General features: G+C 38.4%; 1 protein-coding gene across 2 annotated transcripts; it reads left to right on the top strand.

The window, feature by feature from the left end:
* Positions 1-1,442: 1,442 nt before the first annotated feature.
* Positions 1,443-6,631, top strand: lrrc3 (leucine rich repeat containing 3). Of its 2 annotated transcripts, none has more exons than XM_088352878.1 (2): positions 1,443-1,626; positions 5,159-6,631. In XM_088352878.1, the coding sequence occupies exon 2, from the start codon at positions 5,398-5,400 to the stop codon at positions 6,175-6,177; it is 780 nt and encodes a 259-aa protein (XP_088209004.1). In that variant the 5' UTR covers positions 1,443-1,626; positions 5,159-5,397; the 3' UTR covers positions 6,178-6,631. The 2 variants fall into 2 exon arrangements, with proteins under 2 accessions (XP_088209004.1, XP_088209003.1); XM_088352877.1 differs by having other exon boundaries at positions 5,153-6,631.
* The last annotated feature ends 8,081 nt before the right edge of the window (positions 6,632-14,712 follow it).

Raw genomic sequence — 14,712 nt, 5'->3', positions numbered from 1 at the left:
TATGACCGGCCCCCTGGGGACTCGTCGTAAAGACAACCGGACTGTTTATTTGTTTCCCACATGAATGATAACAAATCTCACGCCCAGATAACTCACTGTGTTTCACTGTGAATAATTGCAATAAAGAATAGTATTTTCCCCCTATGTTCCGGTCCGGAGCCTTCGCTCTGAAAACGCTGGTCTACTAGTGATCCCAAGAGCCAAGAAGAGATCCGCAGGTTTGAGAGCGTTCTCCATCCGGGCCCTGGTGCTGTGGAATGCTCTTTCCCCTAAGATCCGATCTGCAACCTGAGTGGAAATGTTTAAATCTAAGCTTAAAACACACTTTTACTCCATAGCATATGAATAATCTATATTTTATGTTGATAATATGTGTATTATTTGCCCTCATGTAGGTTTTAGATGAGGCGATGGTGTCATAATAGTCTGTAATAATAGTTTGCAATAGTCTTGGATCTGTGCAGCCCTTTGAGACTCTTTGTGATTAAGGGCTATACAAATAAACATGACTTGACTTGACTTGAGTATTCGATGCACATTTTCATGATATTGTTTCATCATATTTTTTTGACATTGCAAAACGGAATTCTGTCCCAACGTTGAATGCGCTACAATTGGCTGACAAAAATAAAAACAAACGCAAAATCCAATCATTTTTATGTTTGTTTTGTTTTTCTAACTGAATGCTCTATCTACACAAACACAAAGTGGGAAGAGACACAATCAAATTATGCTACTGCTCGGACAGAAATCAAAACATATTAGAATGAGGAACATAATGGCTAAGACTCTAAAAAGTCAAGTTTTCCAGTGAATCGCACACATTATGTAAGGGTAGAGAGGAGACACGACAAAGATGTGCTACTACATTTATAGAACAAAAATATATTTTAATGGGGAACGTTTGGAATATTTTCAACAAGGGGAGCTCTCCAGTGCCTCTAACAAATTACAAATAGGTAAAGAGGAGACATGACAAAATTACTTCAAATCAAAACACATTCTAAAGAGGAACATAAATGCTTTCTGGTGCCTCACACTAATTATCCACTGGTATAGAGGGTATATGACCAAGTTTTGCGACTACCTTAATAGGAAAAGAGGCAGCTGATTGAATATTATAGCATGGCTAAAAGTGACTAATTATCGAGAAGAGGCATTTATTTATTTATAAGTTTATGAATAAATGTATTTTTTATTAGTTCATTTTGATTATATATTCACTTACACAGGAGCTTATTTTCCTCATCCACAAATATTGTTAGCCAATTCCCATCAAGATGGGACATTTTTGGCCGGAACCCTCGAGGATGGGAGGTGGCGGTTGGCCTGGGTGGGAGGGAGAATGGGGGAGTTAAGGGTGAGGGAGTTAGGGGGTGTGGAGGAAAGGAGGCGGTAAGGGTAAACGTTCACTGGCGAGACATTCAGCAGCTTCACCTGCAAAGAGGAGCATATTCTTTCTCCTCTTCTTTGGACCGATTACCGATTCTTCCAGATCTTTTTGCTGCAAAAGGAATTTATTATCATTAGTATTAGTATTTTTTACTTTTCATCATGTGATAAACTTCCTGCCGAAGCCTCATCAGATGTGGATATAGCTGACAAAAGAAAGATAATGTCCAAATGGTAATGCATGCTTTTTATGAATGGAAACATTAGTTATTACATTGTTATTACATTATTTCTACAACTGCTGACAGACTTGTATGCAAATCAATTAATGCATATTCATTTTTTTTCTTGTTCTAATTATCTTTCTATGCAATTTTCTTTAACCGTGTGGTCATGCATTGTTTAGGGGCAAGTCGCATCCTGCGAAGTTGAGAAGAAAGCGAACACGATTAATGATCACAAGCTCTTGCAGGTCCTGCCAAGTCAACAAAAAAAATAATGAAAAGTGTGAGCAATTAGGGGCATCTTAAGAAAGATGTTAAAACAAATTTTGGGATGCACTGCCGAGGTAACTTGAGGAAATTGCATCCATTTGTGAGCGGCAGGTGGGAGAGAATGGTGGGGGGTTGAGGGGGACATCCAATTGGGCCAGATGACCCCATGAGGCTGCAGGTAAAATAAATTGGGTTTGCTTACAATTAGGAAACAAAATCGGACGGGAGTTTGCCAACAGAGTTGTCCTAACATTATGAATTATGGAGAGGTAAAGAGAGAAATGACCAAGATGTGCTATTACTTCTACAGAAAATCAAAATGTATTCAAATGTTAAACACAAATGCTTATAATCTTTTTAAAAACCCAAATTCTCCAGTGCCTTGCATAGATTGTAAAGAGGTAGAAGGGGAGACACGACCAAGTTGTGCTAATACTTCTACAGAACATCAAAATATATTGTAACCAGGAACATTGATGGTTGGAATCTTTCTAACAAACAAACTCTCTGGTGCCTCTCCTCGTTGTAAAGAGGTTGAGAGGAGACATGACCAAATAGTGCTATATTTTATCATAGAAAATCAAAATCTTTTCGAATGAGGAACGTAAATGCTCTAAATCTTTCTATCAAGCCAAGTTCTCTGGGGCCTCACGCACATTATGAAGAAGTACAGAGAAGATACAACATATATTTTGATGAAGAAAATAAATGCTTGGAATTTTTCTAACAAGCCAATCATTCCGTTGCCTCACATAAATTATGTAAAGTTAAAAAGGAAGCATGACCAAGTTTTGCTATTACTTTTATAGAAAATCTAAATATATTCGAATGAAGGACATGAATGCTTAGAATCTTTCTAACAAGCCAATCTCGCCGGTGTTTTGCACATATTATGAAGAGGCAGAGAGAATATATTTATATATAAATCAGTAGGGAGCATACATCTCTTGGAAGATTTCTAACAAGCAAAGCTCCATCGTGTGTCACGCATATTGTAAAGCTGTAAAGAAGAGACCTGCCAAGTTGTGCTAATAATTCTACAGTAAACAAAATATATTCTAATAAGGAACATAAACCCTTGAAATCTTTCTAACAGGCCAGGTTTTCCAGTGCCACACGCATAATGAGGAGAAGTACAGAGTACACACAAAGAAATCGTGTTACTACTTCTACAGAAAAGGCTGATAAAATAAACGAAAATCAGAGAGATAAGATAGCCTAAGAACATTGAGACGTTTAAAAATTGTAAAAGCAACATTATAGTGATCCTGAAACGCACAGGGAGCAAACACAGTGATTTAAAAACTGGTTTAATGTGATCCCATAACCCCTGTAAGCCACGTGCTGGTGCGTGATGTAATTGCTGCAACCTGGAAATGCACTTTTTGGGAAGACCGGAGAGCAAGGCATTACAATGATCTAAATGAGAATATATAAGCGCATGCATACTACTGAAAAAAATGCTTGGACTCTTTCTAGCAAGCGAACCCCTCAGTTGCCTCACATAGATTATGTAAAGCTAAGGAGGAAACATAACCGACTTTTGCTATTACATCTATAGAAAATAAATATTTTAGAATGGGGAATATAAATGCCTGGAAGTTATCAAACAAGCCAAGCTTTTCAGTGTTTCGAAACATATTACGAAGAGGCAGAGAGGACACATGACCAATTTATGCTACTACTTTTATCCAAATGTGCTAGTAATCTTATACAGTAATGAAAATACATTGTCAAGAGGGACATAAATGCTATAAGAATATTTCTTAGAAGCAAAGCATTCCGGTGCCTCAAACAAATTACAAAGAGGTAAAGAGGAGACACTACCAAATTGTGTAACAACTTCTGTAGAAAATCAAATATAAGTATATTAATGCTTAGAATCTTCTTAACTAGTAATGTTGGCTGATTGAATATTACAGTAGACCCAATGATGCGATGACCCCTCTTTACAGCATTTTCCCTTAACAGTGTGGAAAAAGATGTTTTTTCATCCCTGTCTATGGTATTTTACCCACCATACCACATCAACGAATCAGAGATACAACCACAGGTCTGCTAACCTTTTGTAACTTGGATACAAATGTGTTTAGAAAGGTCAGATTTAATTATGTATAATTCATAAAAGAAAAAAAAGTGGATCGCCAAAATTGTCCCTGCCGTTTCTTAATATGTCTGCTTTTTGTGGAGATGCAATTACGAAGTCAGTTTGTTGACTTGGGAGGAAAACGAGCGCCCTTTTGTCCGTGCTCGCTTGCAAGCAAATGAGCGCAATTACGATGGACGCAAGAAAGTCATTGTTTCTGACCAGAACACAACAAGGTTTTTTTTCTTCTAATTAAAAGGAAAGAAAAATAGAGCCATGAGCTATAAACACGGAAATGAAATGTGCACAAAAAATAATCGCATTATTCTATGGGCAAACTCGTTTGTGGCGATGGAGGCAATTTGTATTCATGAAATGGAATTAGCAATTTTGTTCTTTGGATAAAGAGGAAGCATTCAAAATGAAAAAAATACATATGTATGGTGGGATTAAAAACTTTTAAGCCTTTGTTTTTAAAAAGAAGTTTAGAAATACTGCTGCTTCATTTAGTTTCTTCTCACAGATCTCTTTACACTTTTTTTGGCATTTGACGGTTTTATTTTAATTTTTTTGTGTACATTGAAAGGAATTATTGTTTTAGTATAAACATTTCAACATCAAGGTCCTCATTGACATTTCTTCATTCATGTCATCATCCAGGTCTTCATTGAATCCATGTATGTCTTTATCCATCCAGATCTTCATCTATCCACCAAGGTCTTCATCCATCAATCCATCCATACAAGTCTTCATTCATCTAGGTCCTCATCTATTCATCCATCCATCCAGGTCTACATCAATCTCTTCAACCATCTGTGTCTTCATCCCTCCTTTTGTCCATGTCCTTATCCATCTATCCAGGTTTTCATCCATCCATTCAGGTTTTCATGCAAGTCTTCATATATCCATCAAAATCTTCATCAAGTCATCCATCCATCCATCCATCCATCCATCCCTCCAGGTCTTCAGCCATGTCTTTCTCTATTTACCGGTGTTGTTTGCACCCGGTCATCCAGGGCTCTTTCTAGGTCTTCATCCATCTATCCATCCTTGCAAGTATTCATCTTTTCATCCAGGTCTTTATCTAGGTTTTCATCCATCCATCTACCCATCCAAGTCTTAATCCATCCATTCATTAAACCAATTCTCTCAGATAACAATTTTCTCTTTCTCTTTGTAGCAACAGGAGCAGCTCATTTGATTCCAACTCTTTCAGACCCACCAATGCGCCACCCCTACAATCATTTTGGATGGTTCCTCAGAAGACATTTTGAAAAACATCAACTCTAAGAGACAATGTGACACACTAGGTCGAGCCCAACTTAAAAAGTCTGGTGCCACAGAATTGATAATATGTTAATTTGTGACGGATCATAAACTAGAAGGATGAGCGCTTTGACCTTGGAGGACTTTTGAAAAAGGAGGATGCAGCAAGCATCCAGGAACGCTCCAAAATGCTTCACAGTTGTGTGGGTGTGGCTTTTTGAACTCCTCCTAGCTAGCATAGCGGCAGCATCTTGTCCTAGCGGCTGCCACTGCACCGAAAAAAGCGGCATGATGGCGGTGCATTGCACGTTCTTAAACTTGGACAAGATCCCGGAAGACCTTCCGAAAGACACAGTGGCCCTGGTCCTTGCTTCCAACCGCATCACTAGGATCCCGGACCACGCCTTCAGAGACCTGCGCCACCTCAAGGAGCTAGACCTCTCCAACAATGCCATCGAGAGCCTGGAAGCGGCTGCCTTTGGGGGACTCTCAGACAGCCTCCTAGTCCTGGATTTGGCCCACAACCGAATCAAGACTGTCCCTAAAGAGGTCTTTGCCCACCTGAGGGCCAAGATTAACCTGTCCAACAACCCTTGGCACTGCGAGTGTGTCCTACAGGAGGTTCTTCGGGAACTCAGGCTGGACCCGGAGTCGGTGAAGGACGTTTTATGCCAGACGGCGGTCCAGGAGGAGTATGCCGGTAGGTCCCTTATCCAGGTCCTTGACTCGGGGATCAACTTCTGCAGTTTTCACCACAAAACTACCGACGTGGCCATGTTCGTGACCATGTTTGCCTGGTTTGGAATGGTCATCGGGTATGTGGTCTACTACGTTCGCCACAATCAGGAGGACGCCAGGAGACACCTGGAGTACCTCAAGTCCTTGCCAGGAAGCTCAAATGTGGCCAAAGATTTGGACACCGTTAGCACAGTTCTCTAGCACCGTATCCACTAGTTCATTAACAAAATCTCAAGGACTGGTAAAAACATTGCTAGGTCCAGTTTTAACATTTGAACATTAAAATCAGGGGTCTCAAACTCGTTGTCCACGGCCCATGTGGTGTCCACAAAAATATAGTTTGGGGGCCTTGCCATAATATGAAAGCTTCATCCACGAGTTTGATATTGATGCTAATCGGTTAGCCAGGGCTCAAATTTACTTGCTAATATTTGGGATTGATGTACAGTTGACCCCCGGGATACAACATGAATCCGTTTTGAGGTGGGGATCACAAGTGAAATTGTCGTATAGTGGGGGAGAAAAGCCTACGCTAATAACAGGGTTGCCCCAGGATTTTTACATTCAAATTTCAAAATATTTTTAACTTTTTCAATACCACATCCAATGAAATTTAAGACTTATCTCACACATATTCTGGCAAACAGACACTGGGCCTGACGCCACATATCCACGACGGCGGGGGGGGGGGGGGCTTTAAAGCCCCACGCCGAAGGTGGGGCAGGCGGGGGTTTGTACTTAAGAAATTTGCATTTAGTTTACATATCATAAACTTAATGTCAGCCATTTTGTTGCTACGGGTATTGAAAAAACGGAAAAAAATATCTAACCTCATTGACAGAAAATGTTGCTCTTTTTAGGTACAATTTTACAAAGAAAATTTTAAGAATTTATTGTTTTAAGATATGGATCAAAATGGAGACAAACACTAGAACGTTTAAGCATGTTAGTCATTTAACAATGTAGCTCGAATGTTAGTTTTTACGTGGTGGAAAATAAAAGGGCTCTCTCTTCCTTGAGTCACATTGTTTTGTTTATTTGGGAGATTTATGTAAAAATTGTATCAGTGTTTGTGAATAAAACCAATTTTCCAAGATCAACCAAATTTTGTTGTGTTTTTGTGGAGTTGTATGCATTATAATAAAATCATTTTTTGAGTGACAGTGTGTTATAATCCTTCCGTATTCTCTTGCTTGATATAATTTTGCTCATATTAAGGTTTTTTTCTTTCAGGAGACAAGATGAAATATCTTAAAACAAGAAAACAATAGAGTAAAGTGGAAAATAGCTGGAGTTGGTCAGAGCTGGTGTAAGTGGCTAACTTTAGTGGCAAGCAGAGGTTAGTTGGATCCCTTAACCACTAGGGTTGTAGGGGCACCATTTCCTGTGGTGTGTCTTGGGAAAGTACAGCCTGATGGCGCCCATCCGACTCCAGGCCAACATACCCTACTAAAAAAAACTCAGTGGGTGATTGAAGGATGAAGGCTTTATTTACACGGAGCAGCTAACTAAAACAAAGTGGCGAGACATAGTCTGCAGCCAGGTGCCTTGATGAATGACTAGAGAATATAACAGTGGAAAAAAGTGGAAGAACCCTCAATCATAGAATTCAGGTACAATCAGGTGTTGCAGGTCAGTGACAATGAAGTAGGATTTGTAACAATAATAATAATAGAGGCTAGGGGCTAGCCATAACCTGTACACAAGTGGCTAACGTGAATGGCTAGAGAAGGAAAAAGGCAAAAAGAGAAAAAAACCTGAATCACGGAACTCAGTTATGTAAGATGATTGACATGGAAGGAAGAAGCAGGATCAACTAACAATAACAATAGCGGCTAGCTGCGAGCTGTAGCCTGTAGCCAAGTGGCTAACAAGAATGACTGGAGAAGGAAACGGTGGAAAAAAGTGAAATATGCCTGTATCATGAAACTCATCTGTGTGAAGAGTTTGACTCTGACAACTAACAATAACACCAGTGGCTTACATGAGTAGAAGGAGAAGGAAAAAGTGGGAAAAAAGTATAAGTGAAAGTGGAGGATGAATGTATCTCGCGATTCTGTGACATTGGTTTGTATGAGCAGCCGTGGAAGGTGAGGAACACTAAAAAACAGAGCAGGAACTGTTAACAACAACAGCAGTTAGTGTCGAACGATAGCTAGATGAGTGGCTAGAGAAGTAAACAGTGGAGAAAAAGTAGAAGATACCTAAAGGACAAGGTTTGGGCTTAACTGTGTGCGGGTAGTCAAGTCAAGTCAAGTCATTTTTATTTGTATAGCCCTTAATCACAAAGAGTGTCAAAGGGCTGCACAGGTTATTTCACAGACTATTATTACACCATCCCCTGATCTGGAACCAACATGAGGGCAAGGAAAAACTCAAAAACCGCGACATGAGGAAACCTTGGGAAGGGACCGCACATGTGGTAGTGGCCATTAGGTGCTAAAAGCAGCACCGAGACAGGCGAGCGAAATCAAATTCACATTTGGGCTTTTGTAGTAGCAAGATGAACGCAGAACATGTTGAGTCGAGTCATATGATTACAAATTTCTAAACCTAAAATTACATTTATGGGATTATATGTGTGATTACTTTTTATTTCAATTTAATAGTTGTTTTTATTTAAATGAATTTAGTATTTTTTCACCACTAGGGACATCTATATAACACACAATGTTGCTTTCAAATGAAAAATGCTGATTCTGATTAATGTTCTTTAGCCAAGCAAGCAGGTCATCTAAAAATAGCTTTTTGTGTGTCCTTTGTTAACAACGTATAAAAAAGTAAAGCTGCTGCATTAAAAAATAAATAAAAAGATAAAACGAGGCGAAACTGGCTGGATGATGAAAATGGGTGTGAATCGATTCCGATTCCGTGGTTATCGTTTCACTCTTGAGATTAGCGTCCTCTTTGACTAGTTTATCTCCGCTCCAGTCTGCACTCATCGATAGATTAGGTCACATTCATGTGGGTAATTGCTTTTGATTTTTGCCAGTTTTAACCAAATAATGAATTCTTTAACAATCAATTCGACAAAAAAAACCTTTAACTCATACTTAAGTGTTCATTTCCCATTGCATTGAAAAAGCATAGAGGGACTTAATAAAATAGAGCCTAAAGCAAAATAAACATACATAAACAATGAGTAAAACTAATTCAAAAGTCGATTCAAGTCACGCTTTATTTTGTAAAATATTTATACAATATAAATATAACAATAAAAAGTAATACAATAAAACATTCAATAATATCATATAAATATAATATAACATTACATATTGTATGACAAATAATATAAATACACAATTAATCTAATAAAATGTAAAAATAATAACATAAAATATTATACATAAATAAAAATAGATAAATAAAATAAAAATCATTTTTCTGAAAGCATGCAAACAATTATTTATAAATGAAACTCGATTTACTAAAATAAATAAACATATAAATTAACAAACAAACAAAAAAAGAATACAGTCTTTCTCATAAAATATGAAAAAAATAATTTACATAAGAATGAAACTTGATTTACCGTAAAAACACAATTAAAAATAAATCTATTCTTTCAAAAGTATGCAAAAAAATCATTTTATTCTAACTTGATTCCTCCAAATGAATAAATAAATTGAATAATTAACTAACTATGTAATAATTAAAAAGCCTCTTTTTCCAAAAGTATGCAAAACAAATATTTATTATGCTAATTAAACTAGATTTAATATAAGTAAATAGATAAATTAAATAAATTAAAAAAAATCACATAGTCTATTTTCCAAAATCATGCAAAACAATATTTTGGATTACAATAGAATTTAATTCACGAAAAAACAACAACAACATACAAATAAATATTTTCCGAAATTATGCAAACATATTTTTGATTATAATGAAACTTAGACTTTTTCCAAAAGTCTGCAAATATAATTTTTTTGTAATGTAATTTGATTTACTGAGCAAACCAATCACAAAACAAAAACAGTATTGTATTTCAGAGTCACAAAATCTGTACGAAGCTCACCAGATTCTAATTTAAGAGAAAGGCATTGTGGGAGGGAGTTCAGCCAATAGCATATTGGCATTTTCCCATGACCCAAATTAATAGCACACTAGAATTTGATATGACATCGACCAATAGGAGATACCATCTTACAGACATAACTTGTGAAGTTTTGGGAGAGTGAAATAATTAGTTGTTAAAGTAAAATAGTTTGGCAAATGCTGTAAAAAAGGAGCTGAAAAAAAATCTCATTCCACTCTGATTTGTGAAAATGTCATAGGGCGGGGATGCTGTATTGTGAGGATCTACTGCACCGGAATTATCTGCATTACCTTGGGAGATTTTAGATGTTTATTTCTTTCATTCCAAAAGAGATGATGCAATCCCAATTGATGCACACACACAATCAAGAACTGTGCCCTTATTTTGTTAGAATTCATTCCCTTCTGATGTAGTGAGCACAGCCATTTAGGAAATCCATTTACTAAAAATTGCTCCTCTTCATCTACAGAAAATTTGATTTGCTCCGCTTGGCTGCCTGTCACTTTCTGTCATGGATTTTGCTTTTTATTTTTTTTCCTCAACAGAGTACAGTATTGATTTCCAGGAAGTGGAGCGTCCTCCAAAATGTGGAGCAATTTACACCACAAAAGAATGAGATTGTGCCGCTATCGAGGAGCGTGCCCGCCCTGTCATGTGAGATTTTCATCTTTGGGAGAAAAGTTCACCTTGGCTTCAGTGATCGCACACCATTACAATTTGTTTGGGTTTTTTTTGTGTCTGTGCGTCTGCTCTACAGTTAAGTCAATAAAGACATTCAAAAATCTTAAAGCCATAGTGAGTAAATTTTAGATTTATGACTTTAAATCTCTGAATAAAACACACGATGACAGACAAGAAATAATCATTTCAGCTCATGAGGAGATGTAATCAGTTCCGGGCCTGATTTTCATCCGACCAAAAATTCAACAAATACCTTTTTTTATTACAACACAGTCACAGAATTGTTGAGGGAAGTTGGGGGAAGACAAAGGGACATTCTATTGCTGACAGGGGAACATCAAACAGAAGAATGCAGCTTGACACCACAGGCAAATGGTTAATGGGTTAAGTAGATCACAAGAAGATAAGACTCTTTGAAGTGAAAGAAATACTTTACTCAACTGTAAGGACTTTGTAATGATCAACCTTTTGAGTAAATTCATTTTAATTACAATAATCCTATCAGTAAATACATAGCAACCCTTAGAGGTGAAAATATACTTATTTAAAAAGACTTGATTAAAATAATAAGCAAAGACACATTCACTATCTCAAAGACACAATATTAGGTTTAGTAATTTGTAATAATAGGACACAACTTAAAAACGCAAGCATGTTTGGCGGCTATTTTGGTACTGCGGAAGCTATATTGAGGACATTGCGAAGTTGGCTTGTCTCTGTGCTTATTTTAGCATGTAATTGCCACTTACCGGACAAAGCTGATCCTGAGTACTGTGATTCAGTCATTTCCACTGTTTCTTTATTTAGCCACTCTTGTTGGCCACTTGGCATAGAGCTATGGGCTTACCGCTAGACCCAATTGTTATTGTTGCTCTATCCTACCGTGCTTTCTACACCTGCGCATGCAAGCAACATTGCCAAGTTATGTTTCTCAGGCATCTGGGGATTTTTCTCCACAGTTTCCTTTTCTAGCCACTCATGTTAGCCACTTGGCAGCAAGCTATGGCTCGCCGCCACACACTATTGTTTTTTGTAGCAAACCCGCTTCATATGTCAGTGTCACTACCCTTCCACAACTGATTTCTATGATTTGGTGGGCATTTTTCCCGACCGTGTCCTTCTTTAGCCACTCAATTATCCACTTATCTGCAGGCCACGAATGGCCGCTATTTTTATTAGCTGATCCTAATTCTTCTTCAGTGTAAATTACCTTCCACAGCTGCTCATGCAAGCGAACGTCGCTGAGTCATGGGATTCAGGCATCTGGGGCTTTTTTTTCCACTTTCTTCTCTAACGACCCATTTTAGTCACGAAGCTCCAGGCTAAGGCTCGCCTCTAACTGCTATAGTTGTATAAGTTGTTTGTATAAATAAAGCGGACTTTTGCAATCTTTTAATTGACTTTTAAGTCTTTTCTCCTAGCTTCTAAGGTTAGCCACTTCCACCAGCTCTGATGAACTCCAGATGTTGGCTCTCTTCAGTCGCTCAGGTTGTTTCCAGCTCTCTCTCTCTTTTGATCTCATTTGTGTGGATTAACAGCTTCTTTACAGTCCTGTTGCTCACTATGTCACCCTTGCTCTTTTCAGAAAAAATGGAAGTAGGAGTTGGAAATTCCGCCTTCTGGTTTCTGAAGTATGTCTTCTTCCAATGCTTTAACTCCCTTCTAGGCTACAAAGACCTTGACTGAGGAATTCTCACACAATGTCCCTGTAAAACAACCTTCTGCTAAAATAATGCTAACACAAAATTAAAAGCGCCATTTGCACAAACTCACCTCCATTTTAAGCTTCAACCTCTAGTGGCGAATTCTCACACACTTTCAATTTATGATTTGTTTTCTTTCTTTTTTTTATAAATGGGAACATAAATCAGAGAAGGTGTTGAAAAGTGCTTTTATGTGAGCTTTCTTTGAGCTCTGCCCTCGCAGCTACCAGTTGAAAAAGAACATGTATATGGTATGTTTCTCCATATTCACATGTTAAGATCAGAAAGCTTAGCACGAAGTCCGGCATCATTACCCCACAGAAACGGCATGAGCCGTTAGCATGTCATGTTCTTCGATTAGCCTTCATCTTTAAAAAAGCCGAGCGGTCCTTTAACTAGGGACTGTCAGAAGGACTCCACGACATACCTGACAACTTATATGTTTGCCACATATTTTATATCTTCTTTGATCATTTCAAATAGTGTACCCCATATAACATTTTTTGTACGAAGGAAAAAATATTTTTATTTATCAGACTGATCTTGTCTTGCCCTCTTTGGCTCTAATCAAAATTGTCTCGGTCAATTGAATAGACAATGTCATCGTAGACAGCCAGTATTGTCACAGTATTCTAAATAGTCAGTCTTGCTGTGAGTAAGTAGATTAGTAGTGTTGCGTTTGTAAGGTTTTTTTAATCACTTAAGAGGAATTGTCATTTTTAATAAGCTTGGCCTGGATAGGAATGGGCGCCATCAGGCTGTACTTGCCCAAGACACACCACAGGAAATAGTGCAACCTACAACCCTAGTGGTTAAGGGATCCAACCAACCAAGAAGGGAAGCAATTGGCTGAGGTTGACAGATATGAAATGAAATGATCTGCATTTATATAGCATGTTTCAAGTCAAGACTTCCCAAAGCGCTTCACAATGTGCTTCACATTTCCCAATAGCGGCCCTGCAGCCATGTAAAGCGCTAACCTGCTTATTGGGGGCATTAGGGGTTCAGTGTCTTAGCCAAGGACACTTCGACAGGAGCTGGGATTCGAAGTGTGATCTCTTGATCCGAAGACGAGCGCTACTGAGCCACTGCCGCCATTGTCTGTTTTAATATCTAGCTATGTTTTTTCTGGACATTTGACAATTGATTTTTTAATTTTGGACGTACAGAATCCCCTGGATTGGGGATTGTGAAATGAAATTGCCGTATAGTGGGGAATGAGAAACCTATGCCAACTAGCTAACCATGGTACACCAGGTAAAAACATTCGAATGACGATATAGTCTACAACAAGTAATGCTAATGTCCACGATATATGTATATCTCATCTCATCTCATTAGCTGCACCGCTTATCCTCAGTAGGGTCACGGGGAATATATGTATATGATTAAACACAATTACAAATAAATATGCATGTAATGAAAAAAATTCAAATTGATTTACCTGTCATGATTACCTAATTGGAGCCACCTGGGGTAATCATCTGACGCGCTGGAATGCGCTCCCTGATTGGTTTATGTTCCCTTTTTAAGCACGCTACGCGGAGACCTCTTGGTCTGAGGATACTTTTTACCCCGTTTGACTCGCCTGATTTTCCTGTGTCTTTTTGACTTGTTTACCTGATTCTGCCTGCCTCCGATCCGACCTGCTTCCGTTCCACGCTACGATCTTCTCTCCAGTCCCGGTAAACTCGACCTGCTTCCGTCCCACGCTACGATTGGCTACGTGTCCCGAAGTTGTCTTCACGGCGTTGCTGCTGACGTTCGACGGTCATCGCGTCTCCCGCTAACCCTGTACGCTTCCCCAAATAAAAGACTTGTAACGAACGTTCTGGGGTCTCCTGCTCTGTTCTGGTCCGCCCTGACATTACCTTTGGTGTTACGAGACTTGAGCTGGTACAGTGGGCTAGCGGTGGACGCAAAGGGGGTAAGATACTGCATATTAAAGTGAAAAGAAAAATAACATTTTATTTCTGGTGTGACATGACTTCAGTGGAGGAGCGGGTGGATGCATTGGGACGGGAAGGAATGAAATAGACTTTAAAACTTCCACTTGCGAGGATTGTCATACCATTAGAGGATTTCCTCATTTTGATCGCCTCATTTTTAATAATAGTCCTGATCGTTGATTGGTTATCGACATTCAACTTAGCGAGGGTAGGAATTCATGTGGCCTTTTTGTATTTATTGATCATAGCAAGCTTTGTTTCCAAGGTTATAATGTTTTTACTTCTCTCTTAAGTATCACGACAAGCCTTGGACACATAGTCAATAAATACAGTAAAAAACTTCTTATTCCATACTGAGAAGTGA

The sequence above is a fragment of the Urocampus carinirostris genome, chromosome 14, assembly GCF_059441175.1.
Source record: "Urocampus carinirostris isolate Australia breed hairy pipefish chromosome 14, RoL_Ucar_1.0, whole genome shotgun sequence".
NCBI classification, from domain to species: Eukaryota; Metazoa; Chordata; class Actinopteri; order Syngnathiformes; family Syngnathidae; genus Urocampus; species Urocampus carinirostris.
This window is presented reverse-complemented; position numbering and strand designations above follow the sequence as displayed.

Excerpts from the sequence above, each read along its gene's own strand:
- lrrc3 (XM_088352878.1), top strand. The coding sequence starts at position 5,398 with ATGCAGCAAGCATCCAGGAACGCTCCAAAATGCTTCACAGTTGTGTGG.